This window comes from Pygocentrus nattereri, chromosome 1, assembly GCF_015220715.1.
Source record: "Pygocentrus nattereri isolate fPygNat1 chromosome 1, fPygNat1.pri, whole genome shotgun sequence".
NCBI lineage: Eukaryota > Metazoa > Chordata > Actinopteri > Characiformes > Serrasalmidae > Pygocentrus > Pygocentrus nattereri.
Genome location: NC_051211.1, coordinates 51,384,589 through 51,400,736, shown reverse-complemented (window position 1 = coordinate 51,400,736; position 16,148 = coordinate 51,384,589). Strand labels below are relative to the sequence as shown.

The 16,148-nt window shown below is 40.3% G+C and overlaps 1 protein-coding gene across 1 annotated transcript in view; it reads right to left on the bottom strand.

Annotated features, from left to right (window-relative positions):
• cax1 (cation/H+ exchanger protein 1) overlaps positions 1-16,148 on the bottom strand; it is a 1,125,587-nt gene that overhangs the window by 5,919 nt on the left and 1,103,520 nt on the right. The window contains exons 3-14 of the mRNA XM_037539619.1: positions 12,775-12,909; positions 9,724-9,879; positions 9,165-9,277; positions 8,650-8,758; positions 8,352-8,468; positions 8,204-8,265; positions 6,691-6,870; positions 5,932-6,117; positions 5,678-5,777; positions 3,104-3,245; positions 2,317-2,500; positions 57-156 (exon numbers count right to left, since the gene is read on the bottom strand). Coding sequence (XP_037395516.1) covers positions 57-156; positions 2,317-2,500; positions 3,104-3,245; positions 5,678-5,777; positions 5,932-6,117; positions 6,691-6,870; positions 8,204-8,265; positions 8,352-8,468; positions 8,650-8,758; positions 9,165-9,277; positions 9,724-9,879; positions 12,775-12,909 — 1,584 coding nt within the window. The remainder of the gene's footprint in view (positions 1-56; positions 157-2,316; positions 2,501-3,103; positions 3,246-5,677; positions 5,778-5,931; positions 6,118-6,690; positions 6,871-8,203; positions 8,266-8,351; positions 8,469-8,649; positions 8,759-9,164; positions 9,278-9,723; positions 9,880-12,774; positions 12,910-16,148) is intronic.

The following is a 16,148-nucleotide window of genomic DNA, read 5'->3' as shown; positions in this document are numbered from 1 at the left end:
ATATTTGCTGTCTGCTTCAATAACTGTATAGATAATCATTTGGATGGTTTCCTCACCTCCCACTGAAATGAAGAGCAAGGCAGAGCTGACCCCAGCCGATCTGCTGTTGAATCTCTGCTCTCGGTGCTTGAAACCCCCAATGACCATGCAGAGACCCTGTAAGACAGGCTTAGCTTACATGACCACGAGTGAGATGAGGATGATTCAAAGGGGAAATCATTAAAGCAATACTGCAGCATTGCTGAACCTAATCTCAATATGCCATATCTGTATCATAAGGTCAATAGGCAGTTGTCATTAGAAGTGTCAGGATGTCAATCTTAACATTAATGTTGGTGCAGCCCCTAAAGACCCCTTACTGACTTAATACACAAAAACACTGACTCTCTCTCAAAACAGTCCTCAACTAATCATTTGATCACAAGTTCTACTAAAACATTACAAGTGAATATTATACTAGACAAGAAGCCGGAGCGCGTAAATGTAGCCTCGCTCTATCGGGTGTTGCAAAACAGCATCAGCGTATTTGTTCATATGCAAAACTTAAACAATAGAACATGACAGGGAGTGAGTTATCACGAAAACATCACGGCTGTGATTTGGTTGAGGGCACGAGCCGAAGGAGAGTAAACATCACAGGCATGATGTTTATTTTTTATATATATATATATATATATATATATATATATATATATATATATATATATATACACACATACACACACACACACACACACACACACACTTTAATACAACAGTTAAATAAATACAGTAAGAAATGAATAAACTGGCCGTGAACGCGGCGTTTAATATGTTTTAATGTTCAGTTCCTTCCTCCTAATTACAGCTCCTTAACGAGCAGCTCGCTGCTACGTCAGAGTAACGAGCTCCGCCCACTCGCTGCTCAGCCGGCAGTTCGTTCTCCAGCTCCTTACACTAAATTCCCAAACTGTCGTCTCCACTGAGCAGCTTTCCTGTTTTTATTGGGTCAGTTTTACGGCTCAGTCTGATTCGGTCCGACTCTGAAGATCAGACTCCACGTCTGGCGAATTGTGTTGGGTTCATTTCTGGCTGATTCCAGGTGGTTCAGCTGTTCTTCTGTCACAGCTGCTGACTGAAAAGCTGCTCAGTGGTGACGACAGTTTGGGAATTTAGTGTCGTCTCGCCTTCAGAGTCGGACCAAATCAGCTGTCGGTCAAATGTGATCTTAAAAGTGTCCGTTTGCTGTTTGTGGCAAAGTAAAAATGTTCAGATGTCTTGAGCGTCTCCTACAGCTGTCAAACTCGTTGCTTAGCAACGGCGTCTTAGCAGAGTGATACAGTGTTTGTGAGAAACCTGTGATGTTATGTCAAAATATTAGCACGGTTAGAGCAGTTCTCAACCAATCAGCTCGCATGGCTGGAACTGTAGTAAAAACATGTATGAATGAACACTCAAACTAGCCATTAGCAGCATTAGTTGATATGTCCCATCTCACTGGCTTAACAATTTCAGGACATTCATAGCTCTTTTACTTTCCAGGTGTTCTGCATGACTGGAAATCTACCACATACAGTAGATTTCCAAATTTTCCAGGACATGTGGGAATCCTGAGATGTGATTTGAGAAAACAGCTTATTTTCTGTTCCCGTGTTAACTGTAAGCCCTTAAAAAAGACGGTTCAAGGGTTCTTTAGTAAAGGGAATGGTTCCATTTAGAACCTAGAGAGTCCTACATAGAACCACTTCATGCTTGAGTGACTGCAATTGTGAAGTGAAGAACGTGGTGGAAAAGATGGTTCCTGACATCATAACAGAAGAACCCATTTTGGTGCTACATAGCATCATCTACAAAACCTTCTCCATCAATCTAAAGAACTGTTTCACCATGCAAAGAACCATTTAAGCAGAAAATGGTTCCAAATAGAGCTCACAGTTCTAAACAGAACCATTCCTTGTGATGTATATGGTGCTATATAGCACTAAAAGGGTTCTCCTCTAGTTATGTCAAGAACCATTATCAAAAAAGCCCTTTACAGAACCATAAACAACACCTTCTCCATCAATCGTAAATACTATATCACCATGCATCAAATGGTCCTAAACAGGACTCATGGTTCTAAAGATTACTAAAGAACCCTTGAAGAACCAGCTTTTTTTAAAGGTTGAAGGGAAACATCTTAAAATAATTATGTGGTAACTGACCACATGTTATGGATACAGAAAAGAGATCAGGTTCCAAAAAGGTTGGAATCCTTCTTTACATTCTCAGTCTGTGTTACTGAAAATGACAGAAATACAGTTAAAAACCTCCAACACAATCAATCCGCACACTGACCGGAACAAACAGGATGCAGCCCAGCAGGGTCCCTGTCAGAGCCGCCTTAACAATCTCTCCATAGCACTTGCTCCCAGCCCGGTGACCCTGCAGCAGGGCAGTGATGTAGAAGGTCATCTCAGTAATGGAACCGAACGTGGCGTTCACTACTGCTCCCACAGCGAAGTTACTCTGAGCTGAGATACTGAAAAATTACAAGCACCAAAGTCAACACCAGCAACAGACAGCGTTAAACACAAGAGCAACCTATTCGCAGTTGACCACAGAGACATCCACTGACCAGTCACTTTATCACATACACGTCCAGTGTGTGCTGCGCTAGTGTGAGTGGATCAGACACTACAATGTTGCTGGAGGTTTTAAACACTGTGGCCACTCATGATACTCGTATCTTGTCAAGCCACTTTGTAGATGTAAAGTCAGAGACGACAGCTCATCTGCTGCTGCACAATTTGTGTTGGTCATCCTCTAGTCCTTCATCAGTGGTCACAGGACGGTGTTGGCTGGATGTTTTTGGTTGGTGGACTGTTCTCACTCCAGCAGTGACACTGAGGAGTTTAAAAACTCCAGCAGCACTGCTGTGTCTGATCCACTCAGACCAGCACAACACATCACCACCACCACGTCAGTGTCATTGCAGTGCTGAGAATGATCCGCCGCCCTAATAACACTGATAAAATGGACAAGGAGTGTAGAAACAAGGACTTGCTGAAGTGGCCGGGCTATGCATGGATTTCTTGAATTTAGAGAAGTCTTTAGGAGGACATGCTGTAGATTTGGATATTACCTTGCTATGCCCATGCCAATGTAGTAAGACAGAGGAATGATGGAGGACACAGCCGTGGCAAACTTCACCTCGGACCTGATAAGAGAGTTGTCTCTGTCCACATAGCCAATCACCAGAGTGAAAATGACCAGAGACAGCAAATCTGGGGAAAAGGGACTAAGGTTTATAACCAGGATGCACAGGCACTATTTCTGCCTCTTCCAACACCAGATGCTCAAGGATTTGCCAATACATAGTGCTAAAAATGATTTTAATACTCTACTTTGCTAAAATTAGTGTTCTGTGCTACAAATATACTACACTAAATGCCTGTAAGTAAGGTATTTACTGGTTGGACAACTTCACACATGAATGATTTCAGTGCCGCTCTTTGCATGGCTAAAAATCCGATGTCCTTGCTGGTCATGCGTCCCCTCGAACTTGTGAGATTTCAATTTCAAATCACAGGATCACCTCAAGGTACAGATTTTGCAAGGAACATTTTTACAGGTAGTCTCATGCTCGTCTCAGATGTGTGTTGTATTAGCACTTCTGTGTTCATGTCCATCACCAACTTGAGTAAATATAAATTAAGGTAAAAGTACAAACACTATTCCAAAAAGAGCTTGTAAAAGTAACTTGTAGATCCATTTTGACCTGTATTTAAACAAAAGCAGTACAGAAACCAGATATTTAACATTTTATCTTACCAACTTTGTGGTAATATAAGCTCACCGTAAAACTAATGCCTGCAACACATTCATCAAAAATGCACCAGCAACAGTCCAACTGTTTGAAAGCAACTTTTTCAGCTTTTTCAAAGATTTTAGGTATTTCACCGTCTACAGTCTCTGCCAGGCCAAAAACCACAACCTTCAATCCCTCAGATGGCACTGATAGATATTACCATGTGTGACCCCAACTACTGTCAGTAATCACCATCACTGCATCCACAAATTCTAGGAAACACTGCACTATGCACAGTGAAAGTTGTATGTCAACAACATACAGAAACGCCGCCAACTTCTCTGGGCTCAGGCTAATTTGAAATGCACAGTGGAAACATGCATGGTTATCTGATTTAACTTTTTAGATTATGTATGGAAATGACAGATATTGTGACATCCCTCCATGCCCAAGCAGAAAAGGAGCATCAAATGCGTTTTAAGTTTAATACAGATCAAAAAGGATTTACTAATCACTGCGTTCTGTTTTTTTATTGCCATTCCACGTACTGTTGCAACTTTTCTGGAATGGGGTTTGTAGTAAAGCAGCACTGATCAATCCTCTGGCCCACTGACATCACTGCTTTCTGCTTTTGGTATCTGTCTTTGGCCTTATTGGTCACACGTAAAGCTTTATTTATTTATTTTTAGTTTTCTTACTTTCCAGGTTTGAATGACTGGAAATCTAGCACATAGATTTCCAAATTTCTAGGATGTGTTGAAACCATGAGGCGTGTTTCGAGACAACAAGTCAGTTTCTGTTTCTGTACTAATTATAAACTAAAAATATATATATATTTAGACTCAAGAGTTCTGCACAGAATCATTTCCTGCTGAAATGGTTCTTTGCATGGTAAAATGGTTATTCAGAATGACAGCAAACTTGTTGTATATGGTTCTACATGGCAAAAAGGGTTCTTCCACAGTTATAAAGTCAAGAAACCATCTTCAAAAACGTTCTTTGTAGAACACTGATCTAGCCTCTGAACCAGTGATTATCAGTTATCTATTAGTCACACTGACTTAGTCATTTCTCTTTTACAGGCATTTAAAAAACATAGAGAACATACTTTATTAGGTACACTTACTTCTTATCTACATCGTCCATTTCTTCAGCTCCACTGACCATATAGGAGCACCTTGTAATTCTACAGTTACAGACTGTAGTCCACCTGATTCTCCATCTGAACCTCTTTACCCTGTTCTTCAGTGGTCAGGACCCCCACAGAGCAGGTACTATTTGTGTGGTGGATCATTCTCAGCACTGCAGTAACACTGACATGGTGGTGGTGTGTTAGTGTGTGTTGCGCTGGTCTGAGTGGATCAGAAACAGCAGTGCTGCTGGAGTTTTTAAACACCTCAGTATCACTGCTGGACTGAGAATAGCCCACCAACCATAAATATCCAGCCAACAGCGTCCTGTGGGCAGCGTCCTGTGACCACTGATGAAGAACTAGAGGATGACCAACACAAACTGCGCAGCAGCAGATGAGCTATCATCTCTGACTTTACATCTCCAAGGTGGACCAACATAAAAATACATGCTCTGTGGTGGTCCTGACCACTGAAGAACAGGGTGAATTTGGGATAAAAAATTATACAAAGAAACAGATGGACTACAGTGTTTAACTGCAGAACTACAAAGTTCTCCTATATGGTAGGTGGAACTGATAAAATGGACAAAGAGTGTAGCTACAAGGCAGGTGTACCTAATAAAGTGCTCAGTAAGTGTACCCTGTCCATCTGCAATTAGACAGCTGATGCAAAATAATAAAAAAAAAGTGTTTGTAAACCAACTAAAAAACTACAAAAGGTTCTTTTGCCCACTAAAAATGACCATGGTGGACATCCCTTTGACAGTAAAGGATACTGACAGCAAAGACATTGATGCCATCTACAGTGTACTTGTAGTAGTACCAGTTAAAGGCACGGTAGCAGCACAGGAGAACTCTAGTTTCACAGCCTGGAAGCTAAAGAGTAGATAGATTTAGATTAGTGGGCTCAACAAACAGTTCCAATGTACTGACATATACTTCTTCACACAGTCACATAGCAGCAGCAGATGTCCAAGCTCTCTATAACTGTTAAGCTTTAACCAAAATGCAAAAGATCGGCAGAGCTCACTTTCTTCACAGGCCGAATTTGGATCTCCTCAGGAGGCAGAAGGAGGACAATGCTGAGGATCCTAGCATTCATCTTTGCCACAGGGATGGTGAAGACCATCATCCAGGACAGAATACAGGCCAGGCAGTGTACTATAGCCAGAGGAACGTAGCCCAACACCAGCCAAACATACGTGCCTACACGACACTAAAATTCACAAAAAGGTTACAAAGTTGTGTAGATTCCGTTCTTAGCCAAGAACAAATTCCAAATAAGAAAACACTGGTGAATGTCAGAATCTTTGTGGGAAAAAAATGGTGTAAGTGGGTTTTAAGAAGACATTTCTGTTTAAGAACGGGTGGTGAATGAAGCCCAATGGGAATCAGAAATCACCATATTTTTCAGAGTGAAACATTATCAGGGAGGGTCTCTGGGGCACTTGAGTGTCCTTGCTCGATGAGAGATGATCAGAAAAATATCAGAAGGCATATCTTAGACATGTGGTGTGTAAAAATAGTAGATGATATTAAACACCATTCAAATGAAATAATGTGCCAACCAATAAAAATTTACAGCCATACGGCACCCACCATACAGGTTGCCTGTAATGTCATAGAACCGGCCCCATCACTATGTACAGGTCGATTCTGGTAAGAAATCTTCGGTGAAATTGATAACTTGGGGCAAGGCGGGGCCGAGGTGGACGTTTTTCTACACCAATCATTATGACAATTGTGCTAGAAGAAGACAACAGAAATCTGCCCTCGCATGCAGTCGTACCCAGTAACGGCTCTTCTGGCTAGGAGGAGCACTTGCAGGGACATCTATAGTGACAGGGGAAGGCGATTGCAGCAGAGGCGTGGTCTCTTTCACCTCTGTTGACTGACTGTCACCCACCTCTTCTGGAATGACTTCACAGTTGGGAAATTTAATACAGCACCTACGTATCAGACTGCTAGTCTGAGGAGTGAAATGGGGGGAAAAAAAAGGAGGTCATGAGAAAACAGGTCACGTTAAATTAGGAGCTACACCAATAACACGACTACACACTATATGAACGAAAGCATTAGGACACCTACAGGAGCTTTTATGACATCCCATTCTAAATGCATAGGCATTAATATGGAACTGCTCCTCCTTTGCAGCCATAACAGCTTCCACTCTTTTGTCCATTCATCCAGAAGAGCATGTGCGAGGTCAGACACTGATGTTGGACGAGAGGGCCTGGCTTGCAATCTCTGTTCTAGTTCATCCCAAAGGTGTCTGATGGGGTTGAGGTCAGGGCTCTGTAAGAGTCAATCAAGTTCTTCCACACCAAACTCACCCAGTCATGCCTTTATGAACCTTGCTTTGTGCACTGGGGCTCAGTCATGCTGGAACAGGAAAGGTTCTTCCCCAAACTGTTCCCACAAAGTTAGAAGCATACAATTTTCCAAAATGTCTTGGTTTGCTGAAGCTTTAAGATTTCCCTTCACTGGAACTAAGGGTTCTAGGCCAACCCCTGAAAAACAACCCCATAGCATTATCCCACCTCCACCATACTTTACAGCTGGCAGATAATGTTCTCCTGGCATTCACCAAACCCAGACTTGTGAATCAGACTGACATATAGAGAAGTGTGATTCATCATTCTACCAAATAAGTATCCATTGCTTCAGAGTCCACTTTACATCCCTCCATCTGACGCTTGGTAACGTAAGGCTTGCATGCAGCTGCTCGGCTATGGAAACCCATTCCACAAAGCTCTTGGCCCACTGTTTTTGTGCTATTGTTGATGCCAGAGGAGGTTTGGAACTCTGCAAATACTGTTCAGCAGAGCGTTGGTGACTTTTACGCACTATGTGGCTCAACACTCAGCAACCCGCGTTGTGACTTCACATGACCTGACACCTGACACACAGAGTTGATCGTGGAATATCTAGGAGGGAAGAAATTTTGCAAACTGATTTGTTGCAATGGTGGCATCTTATTACAGTACCACACTCGAATTCACTGAGCTCCTGAGGGTGACCCATTCTTTCACAAATGTTCGTAAAGGTTGCAGGTTGCATGGCTAGGTGCTTGATTTTACGCACCTGTGGCAATGAGACAGAATGAAACACCTGAATTCAACGATTAAGACGTGTCCTAATACTTTTGCCCACTTAGTGTATAATCACACTGATTGTAATGTCCGTACATATAGATGCATTGATGGGTGAAAACGAGTGCTTAACAGAATGTAAAATCTCCTATATGGTTGTTACAGCTGACATGTCGTCTCTTTCAGAATAATGCAGCCTTTTTACGTTACCTTTTGTAATGCCTTCCCAAAGGGCCAAAATAAGTAACACGACAACTTCCAGCACAGTTTCCCTGTGACCAAAGAGGGAAAAAAAAGCACTGGATGAGGCAAAGCAACCAGGTCAAAGTGAAAAGAACATGAAGTATTTTCTACATACCATACGGAATCCCAATGATGGTGCAAAACATCAACAAGCCAACCAGAACATAAACTGAAGAAATCCACCAGCCAAAGAAAAGTACATAAAGCACATTCCCAATGCTCACCACTGAACCTGCAAACACAGGAAGAAGTATGTTGAATATGTGAACATGTTTATGAGAAATGGTAACTGTATCAGATAAGGAAAGTGCCAGTTAATAGGTTTTTAAAGGCACTGGATTTTCTGGAGCTTAAATAAGGGAATGGTAGAAAGCCACCTTGAGCGAGAGAGACTGTGACGAATGTCCGCTGACCTTTCTGTGGTTTTATGAAGTTCAGCTCTGAATGTAACTCCTTCACAATGTCTGATCTATCCTCAATCGGACGCTCCGTGACATGGCTCTTCCATTTCCTGAAGCCGAACTGCCAAACAAGCACAGGTGGTTTGCTCCTATATGCCTATTATACTCCTATAATGAATCATACTTTGGAACCCAGAACAGGTTCATTCCTAATAGGTCAGTCCTGGGCAAATTCACACACTTCAAATAACTGGTGGGATGCTCTCAATAAATGTGTGCAGAATGATTATGAGAGCCATATAATATTTTAAAATGAATGTAAAAGCTATGCAGCACCAACAATGAAGGAGTGATCAAATTAACACCCGCAATTCTTCACATTTCAAAAGCGGAGATCAAATCTAGAAGCAGGGAACTGGAAAAATGAACGTAAACATATGGCTTATTATTTTATTTTCAGCTTGTCTTGAATTCTTAAATAAAACATCTGAAAATATCTATTTGTGATAAAATAAAGATTTATTCACCTTGTAATTATTGGCGAGTTTGTGAGCCTCCACCTCGTTCTCTGCATGGATGGTGGTCCTACAGCTCGCTTCCTGCCAAGCATCCTCAGCGCAACACGAGTGAACAGCGGGTTCTAACAGAGAGGTCGAATCCAGTGTGAGCACGGAAGATGATGTGTAGTCAGAAGTCCATGATTATCATCCTATGTGCATGTTAAACTAGGCAAAACATAAAGGGGAATGCCACCAATAGTTCTAAATTCAGTTGCTGAGATGTAAACAAAGCCTGCATTGAATATATTTAAAAACATAAAAAATGTGGCCTGTGCAAAAGTTATTTTATGTATTTTTTTTTAATCAAATGTGTTAAATTCAGCAAATAAGCACAAAAGCACTACAATTTGCAGAAACTGAAGATCCCTGTAGAGTCATTATTTTCATTTAAGTCAGCAAAACATGCAAATTCATCAGGGGCGCACAAACTTTTGCAAATGACTGGACCTCTACAGTGAGCAGACAGAACCTTCCAGTGCATCGTTTAACAAAACGATGAAGAGTGAGCAACGATAAAGCCCCTTACTGTGAGCGGAGAGGCATTTCGGTGTGAAGTGGCCAAAATGCTGTGAGGTGAAGGGTGAAGGAGTATCCACCATCTCAGGGTGAGCGCCCGCTACGCACAGTCTGTCACACTGAGAGCTTCGGCGATGACCTTTGGGCTCATGGTCCCACAGGAGTTCTGAGGGTCGGGTCAGACAGAGGGGAAAGGAGGGGGGGGCACACATATCACTGGATTTAGAAGTTTCCCATGGTCAGTATTAGTCCCAATGGCAGAGTCCCAGTCCATTTCTGTGTGACTAACGAAAGGCTCCTGGTGGTCACATGAAGCAGTAGGACACATCTGCAGTGCATCATCTGTGTCCAATCACATTCTCAATGGATTACATAGAAGCACAAGAGCTTCATAAGGTTTCAGAACTACTATACCAGTGGACAGTGATGGTAGAATTTATATTGGAAATGTTTTTATACAATCAAGTGGGGAAAGAAGCACTTTGCTGTTTTAAATAAAAGGCTAATAAGTTATCATCATCATCATCATCATCATCTTTCTTATCATCATTATTATTATAGTTGCTGCCCAGTTTAAATAACTCATGAACCATAACCAAATTAAGCTGTTCTACAGACTTAAAGACTTACAGATTTAATGCTGCCAAGTCATAGATCAGTAAAAGGGACGCCCAGCCAAAATTAAAAATTTAACCATTCATCTCCTACAGGAGGTACCTCAACAGACCTGAGAGTGAGATTTTCTGTTTACAGACCAGGGAAACCTCCTTCTGATGACGCTTCTTGAAGGTGGGAGGAACTTTTTTTTTTTTTTTTTTAATTACAAGCACTACAGGGTGGAAACTTGAGGGTGGGCTGCTTTAAAGGTTTATTTCTCCCCCATTTCCTGCCAAGATGCTAAATTTCATGTGAGAGAGAGTACTGAAGGTCAAAAACATAAAAAGGATACAAAATTGTGAACTCTGACCATATTCATTGTTAGTTTTAAGCCACAGTGCCCATTTAAATGGTCTATTTCAACATATTTTCCTCACCCTCTTCAAATAAAATAGAAGACTGTGATGTGTGTAAACATTGCTAACATTGTAAAATGTACAGTTTACTCCTCAAAGTCCATATATATGAAAGGCAAGCTGCAAAACCAGTCCACTGTCATGGTTTCTCTGAGGTCACAAAAACCAACACTTAACATATCGACCCATTTTAACCAACAGCAGTTAGATAAGGAGTTATAAGGAGTTATAAGGAATTATAAGGAGTTATAAGGAGTTGCCTGGTCTGTTTTTTTTTTTTTTTTTTAATGAGGCACAATCTTAAAGGCCCAGAAATAAAAAAAAAACAAAAAAACGCCTGTTTACATTTAAGAGATGAAGAGGGGTTGAACATGGTTATGTACACTGAATTATGACTATTACTGCTACATAAAACCACAAGTCATAAGTGGATCTTAGAGGGGGAAAAATAAAATAAAATAAAAAACTAAAATTAGTTAATAAGAACTGCTTTGTAACTAATACAGATTCCTTTATATGGAGCCCCAAAGTCACAGGGTGATTACTTTTAATAAGGCATGGAGAAAAATGATTATATTAAAGGCCACAAACTTCTACGCTCAGTCCACAAATTAAAATATAGAAACCATGAATTAATTCATAAAATCCACAAATTACTACATCGAGGACACATTAATATACTGATGCCATGAACTACTATATTAAGATCAAGAAATACTTTACTGAGGTCATGAATTACTTTACTGAGTCCAAAAACTAATATATTGAGGCCACCAATTAACATATTAATCCACAAATTACTGTATTGAGGCCATAACTGAATATATTGAGGCCACAGATTAATATATAAAGGCTACAACTAAATATATTAAGCTACAAATGAATGTAGCGCAGTTATGAGAAACTTAATATAGTAATTTGTGGCCACGCTTTATTAAAACTAATCACCTAGTCACCTTAGGGGCTCAGAAACTTTAAACTTAAATTTAAGTTTATGACCCAAGTGGTGGACGAAGTACACAAATCATGTACTTGAGTTAAAGTAGAGACACCCAAGGTAAAATATTCCTCCAGTAAAAGTCGAAGTTCCTCCCTTTAGACCTCCACTTGAGTAAAAGTACTAAAGTATTTACCTTCAAATGTACTTAAATATAAAGTAAAAGTACTAAAAGAGTAATTCTGGCTCTGATGTCCTGTTATCATTTTTATAACCAGACTGGCTTCATGAACTCATTTCAGGTGAAAGTCCTCCAGCGTCTCTCTTGGTAAACCAGTCTTTTAATAGAACGTCATTAATTAGTGACGCTGACGTCTATTAAAATGATCAGAAGCACAAAACACTGAAGGTAAACAGTTTCCATCAGGGAGAACCGAGTGGCTCTGAAATCACTTTTTACACACAAGCAAAGTTTCAGTTTCAGATTTATTTACAAGTTAGTTCCAAGTTTAAGTTGAATAAAAACTGGCTTTAAACTCAGGATCACAGATGAGCTCCTTTACTATGTTGATCTGTAGGCGTCTGTTCATAAACATAAACCAGCCCAAACTAATTTACTATAAAATGAAAGTGTTTGTAGGAATTCAGATGAAAGAAACATGCCAGTTAGCAGAAGATAATCTAGTGGAGTGAAAAGTAAGATATTTGACTTTGAAATGTGGTGGAGTGAAAGTAAAAAGGCGCCCAGAATGGAAATACTTAAAAGTACAGATACACGAAAAGAGCTTCAAAACCAGCCACAGCCTGAAATCCTGAAGAGTTGGGGGGTAAGGGGGGTAAATTAAGCCAAGTTTCAACCACGGAGACACCAAGTCAGCTTGCCTGTAGTGTTTGTAGGCAGATCTACATCTCAAACAAATCCTCTGAACGTGCGGGGAAAAGCACAAATCACCAGCACACAGCGAGGCTGGAGTGTCCAGGGGTGAAACGGACAGACATCCTAATAAAACTAATCGCAAAACTCGCCGAAGCAAGGCGTCTCCGAGGCTGAGACGGTATCCGTAACTCTTCACGTTAAATCAGGCTCAGTGACCCAAACACCAGCTCCTACCCGAGCTGCCGGCCGTGGACCGCCGCCTCCGGCTCTCCAGGTCCGCTGACTGGGTGTGTTTGGGGTGAGAGGCGTGGGACATGGCTGCAGCTTCACTCGGACTGCACTGAGGCTTCAGTCCATCCTGATCCACATCTAGTGCGCGCCAGATACGCGCCGAAGGTCCCTTTAAAATTGGCAGGGGCGTTCACGCTGCATTCTGGGATTTGTAGTCAACGTGCCTGTAGCCGGCGCCGGGCCTGTTGGGGTCGACTTGTCTTGCCCTTATTCTGCTGAATTCGCGTGTTTAGTTGTTCTTTTGTGTTTACTTGACTTTATTGTCGTCGATATATAAATATTAAAAAATGATATTTGATATTTGGTTCAGAATTTCCCTGTAAATTTGATAGACTTTTTCTAGGGGTGCTGGGCTGAAAAAATGACTTTTGGACTGAAGATGACAAAATTGGTAAAATTCTGGTTAAAAGGGGTATAAAGTCTGTAAGACCTGAGTTTGTAGAGATAAAATGTGAGAACACAACTGACCGCTCACTGGATATCTCCTCTTTTTCTGACCGTTCTCTGTAAACCCTAGAGATGGTTGTGTGAAAATCCCAGTAGATCAGCAGTTTCTGAAATACTCAGACCAGCCCGTCTGGCACCAACAACCACGCCACGTTCAAAGCCACTTAAATCCCCTTTCTTCCCCGTTCTGATGCTCGGTCTGCACTTCAGCAGGTTGTCTTGACCACCTCTACACGCCTAAATGCAGTGAGTTGCAGCCGTCTGATTGGCTGATCAGCTATTGTGTTAACAAGCAATTGAACAGTTGTAGCTAATAAAGTGGCCGGTGAGTGTACATATATATATATATATATATATATATATGTGTGTGTGTGTGTGTGTGTGTGTGTGTGTGTGTGTGTGTGTGTATATATGTATATGTATGTGTATAGATACTTTTTTTAAGAATTAAAGAAGAGGTATAGATCACAAGGTATATATCATTGGAAATTAACACATGCATGTATATTGTCATTGCATGCTTTCGAATGTCTCCCCTGAAAAAAATACAATAAAAAAAGATATTTGTAAAATAACATAAAATAAAAAAATTATATTTATATATATAAATAATTGGATTGAACACTTGAACTAACATGCATACTACAGTTTACTGAACACTACCTCTAAAAACTGCAGCACATATCTTGCACATTTAGCAGTGGTGGACAGTAACAAAGTAAATGAATTTGTTTCTGTGTTTACTCTTTTCGTGTATCTGTGCTGAAGTTTTTCCATTTTGGCGACTTTTTACTTTCACACCACTACACTTCAGTCAGATATCACTTTTTACTCCACTGCATTTTGAGAATTCCTTTTGGCTTAAGGCTCATATATGCAGTGTTTTGTGAGGCAAAATAGTCGCCAAAGAAAAGTTCTTTCCCAGATTTTCCTCTATTTTACCATCATCTACATTAACATCACCACATTACCATCGTGGGTTTGAATAGTAAACAAAATGGCTATATTGGTGTTAGACATGGATTCCAGTCACCACCACTGTAAAGAAATCAGTCTCCACAACCAACCATTTCACATCAAATCACTCTAAACGACTTTGTTTAGCCACTGAATGAGGCAGGAACTTTGAAAAATCAGTGGAACTCCCCTTTAAGAAAGACACTGAAGTCAAAACAGTTTTGTTTATTGTTATAAACAAATGCAAAAATACAGCGTTGTGGTTCATTTAAAGCACGGTGCAGGCTACACACTGAAAACCAAATTACAGAGCACACTACCAAGGGAGGCATTCAGAATCACATATTCAGTCATGTAGATAATAATCAGTGGATCATTTACACGGAAGTGGGCTGTACACGTCAATTATTACATTAGAGAAACTCAAATACTGATATCCCAAAAGCAGAGAGAGGATTGAAGATCTTTATCATCCCGTTTTCTACACTAAAAGGACTTAATCATGAGATTACAGTGAAGCAAAAGCCCCTCCACAAACTTAGAAGACATGTTTTGACTAACTGGGATACCAATGGGTGTTTTATTCATATGTATTTGTGCATATAGATAGATAGATACAGTATATAACCTTTTATCTCCATTTTTGTTGTTTTTCCGTTTTTGTCATAATCTGAAAATGCCTGTTGCTCTTTACATGGTGTGCAAATTTCATGATGAATGGACCAGAAGAAACTGCTCAAAATCACCTGGAAAAAAGTCAGCTTCAATTGACTTACATTAAATGTAGAGTAAGTTTTTTCCTTCTCCTGTAAAGTTACCATTTGGAGATAGGAGGTTTTGTTCTGACAACAGCGATATATCACTGCTGACGGATCAAACCTTGTTTCCACTGCCACATTGATAACTTTACAGGAGAAGGAGATGAAAGGTTATATACTGTACATATATATATATATATATATACACATATACATATATATACACATACACACACTATATTCTATATACATATACATAGGCCACTCTTCTGATAAGGTTATGGCAGAGGAAACACATCTCTTAAAAGCTTTTCTCGACTAACGGTGCATTCTGGACCGCATTCTCTCAAATGACTATTTAAAGATACAATGAACATGTTTTTTTTTAAAGGCATTGCTCTATATTACAAATAAAAAGCATCCTAAGAAATGAATAAAACACCTCAGCAAAACTCACAAAAGGCAAAAGTGAACCAAAGCAAAGCAACACAGAAGTATGTACAATAAAATACAGTACAAAAAAAAACAACTACATACTAAAGTACAAAAATAGCACTTCTGATAAAACTGTACAGATATCACTTTGAATGGAGACAGGCACGTTTTTGTTATTAGCATTTTCAGTTTGTTTACAGTCCATTCTTATGACAGTGTCCTCACATTCACACAGGCTACATCTACAATGGGAAAATGTGGGACTTGTGTGTGATTGCACCAGGCAACTTAACATAAAAGCAGTGATAATAATAATAATAATAATAATAGTTAACGATAAATTCTCTTTCTCTAACAAAGTACTAACACTTGTAGGTTCTTTAGATCAGGAACATGACTGCATGACCTTGGTCCAGTAAATGGAGTATAAGCAGAGCCACTGAGCTCGGTCCCTTCTTCGTTCAATCAGTGACTCAGCAAAAATACGGCAAAGCAGATGAGAGACGGGGTCCGTTCAGAACGAGTTCATGAAGTATTTCCATATATTGGTTCTGTGATCCGGTCCAAATGCCTTGACTCAAGGGAGTCATCCTGTGGACGCTTACTCTTAAATGGGCCTCGTCTGCATCAAGTGTCATCTACACCAGTGGTTCCCAAACTGGGGTACGGCCAATGATGTTGAGGGTACATCAAAACTTCTGACGTTTACACGCCACATTT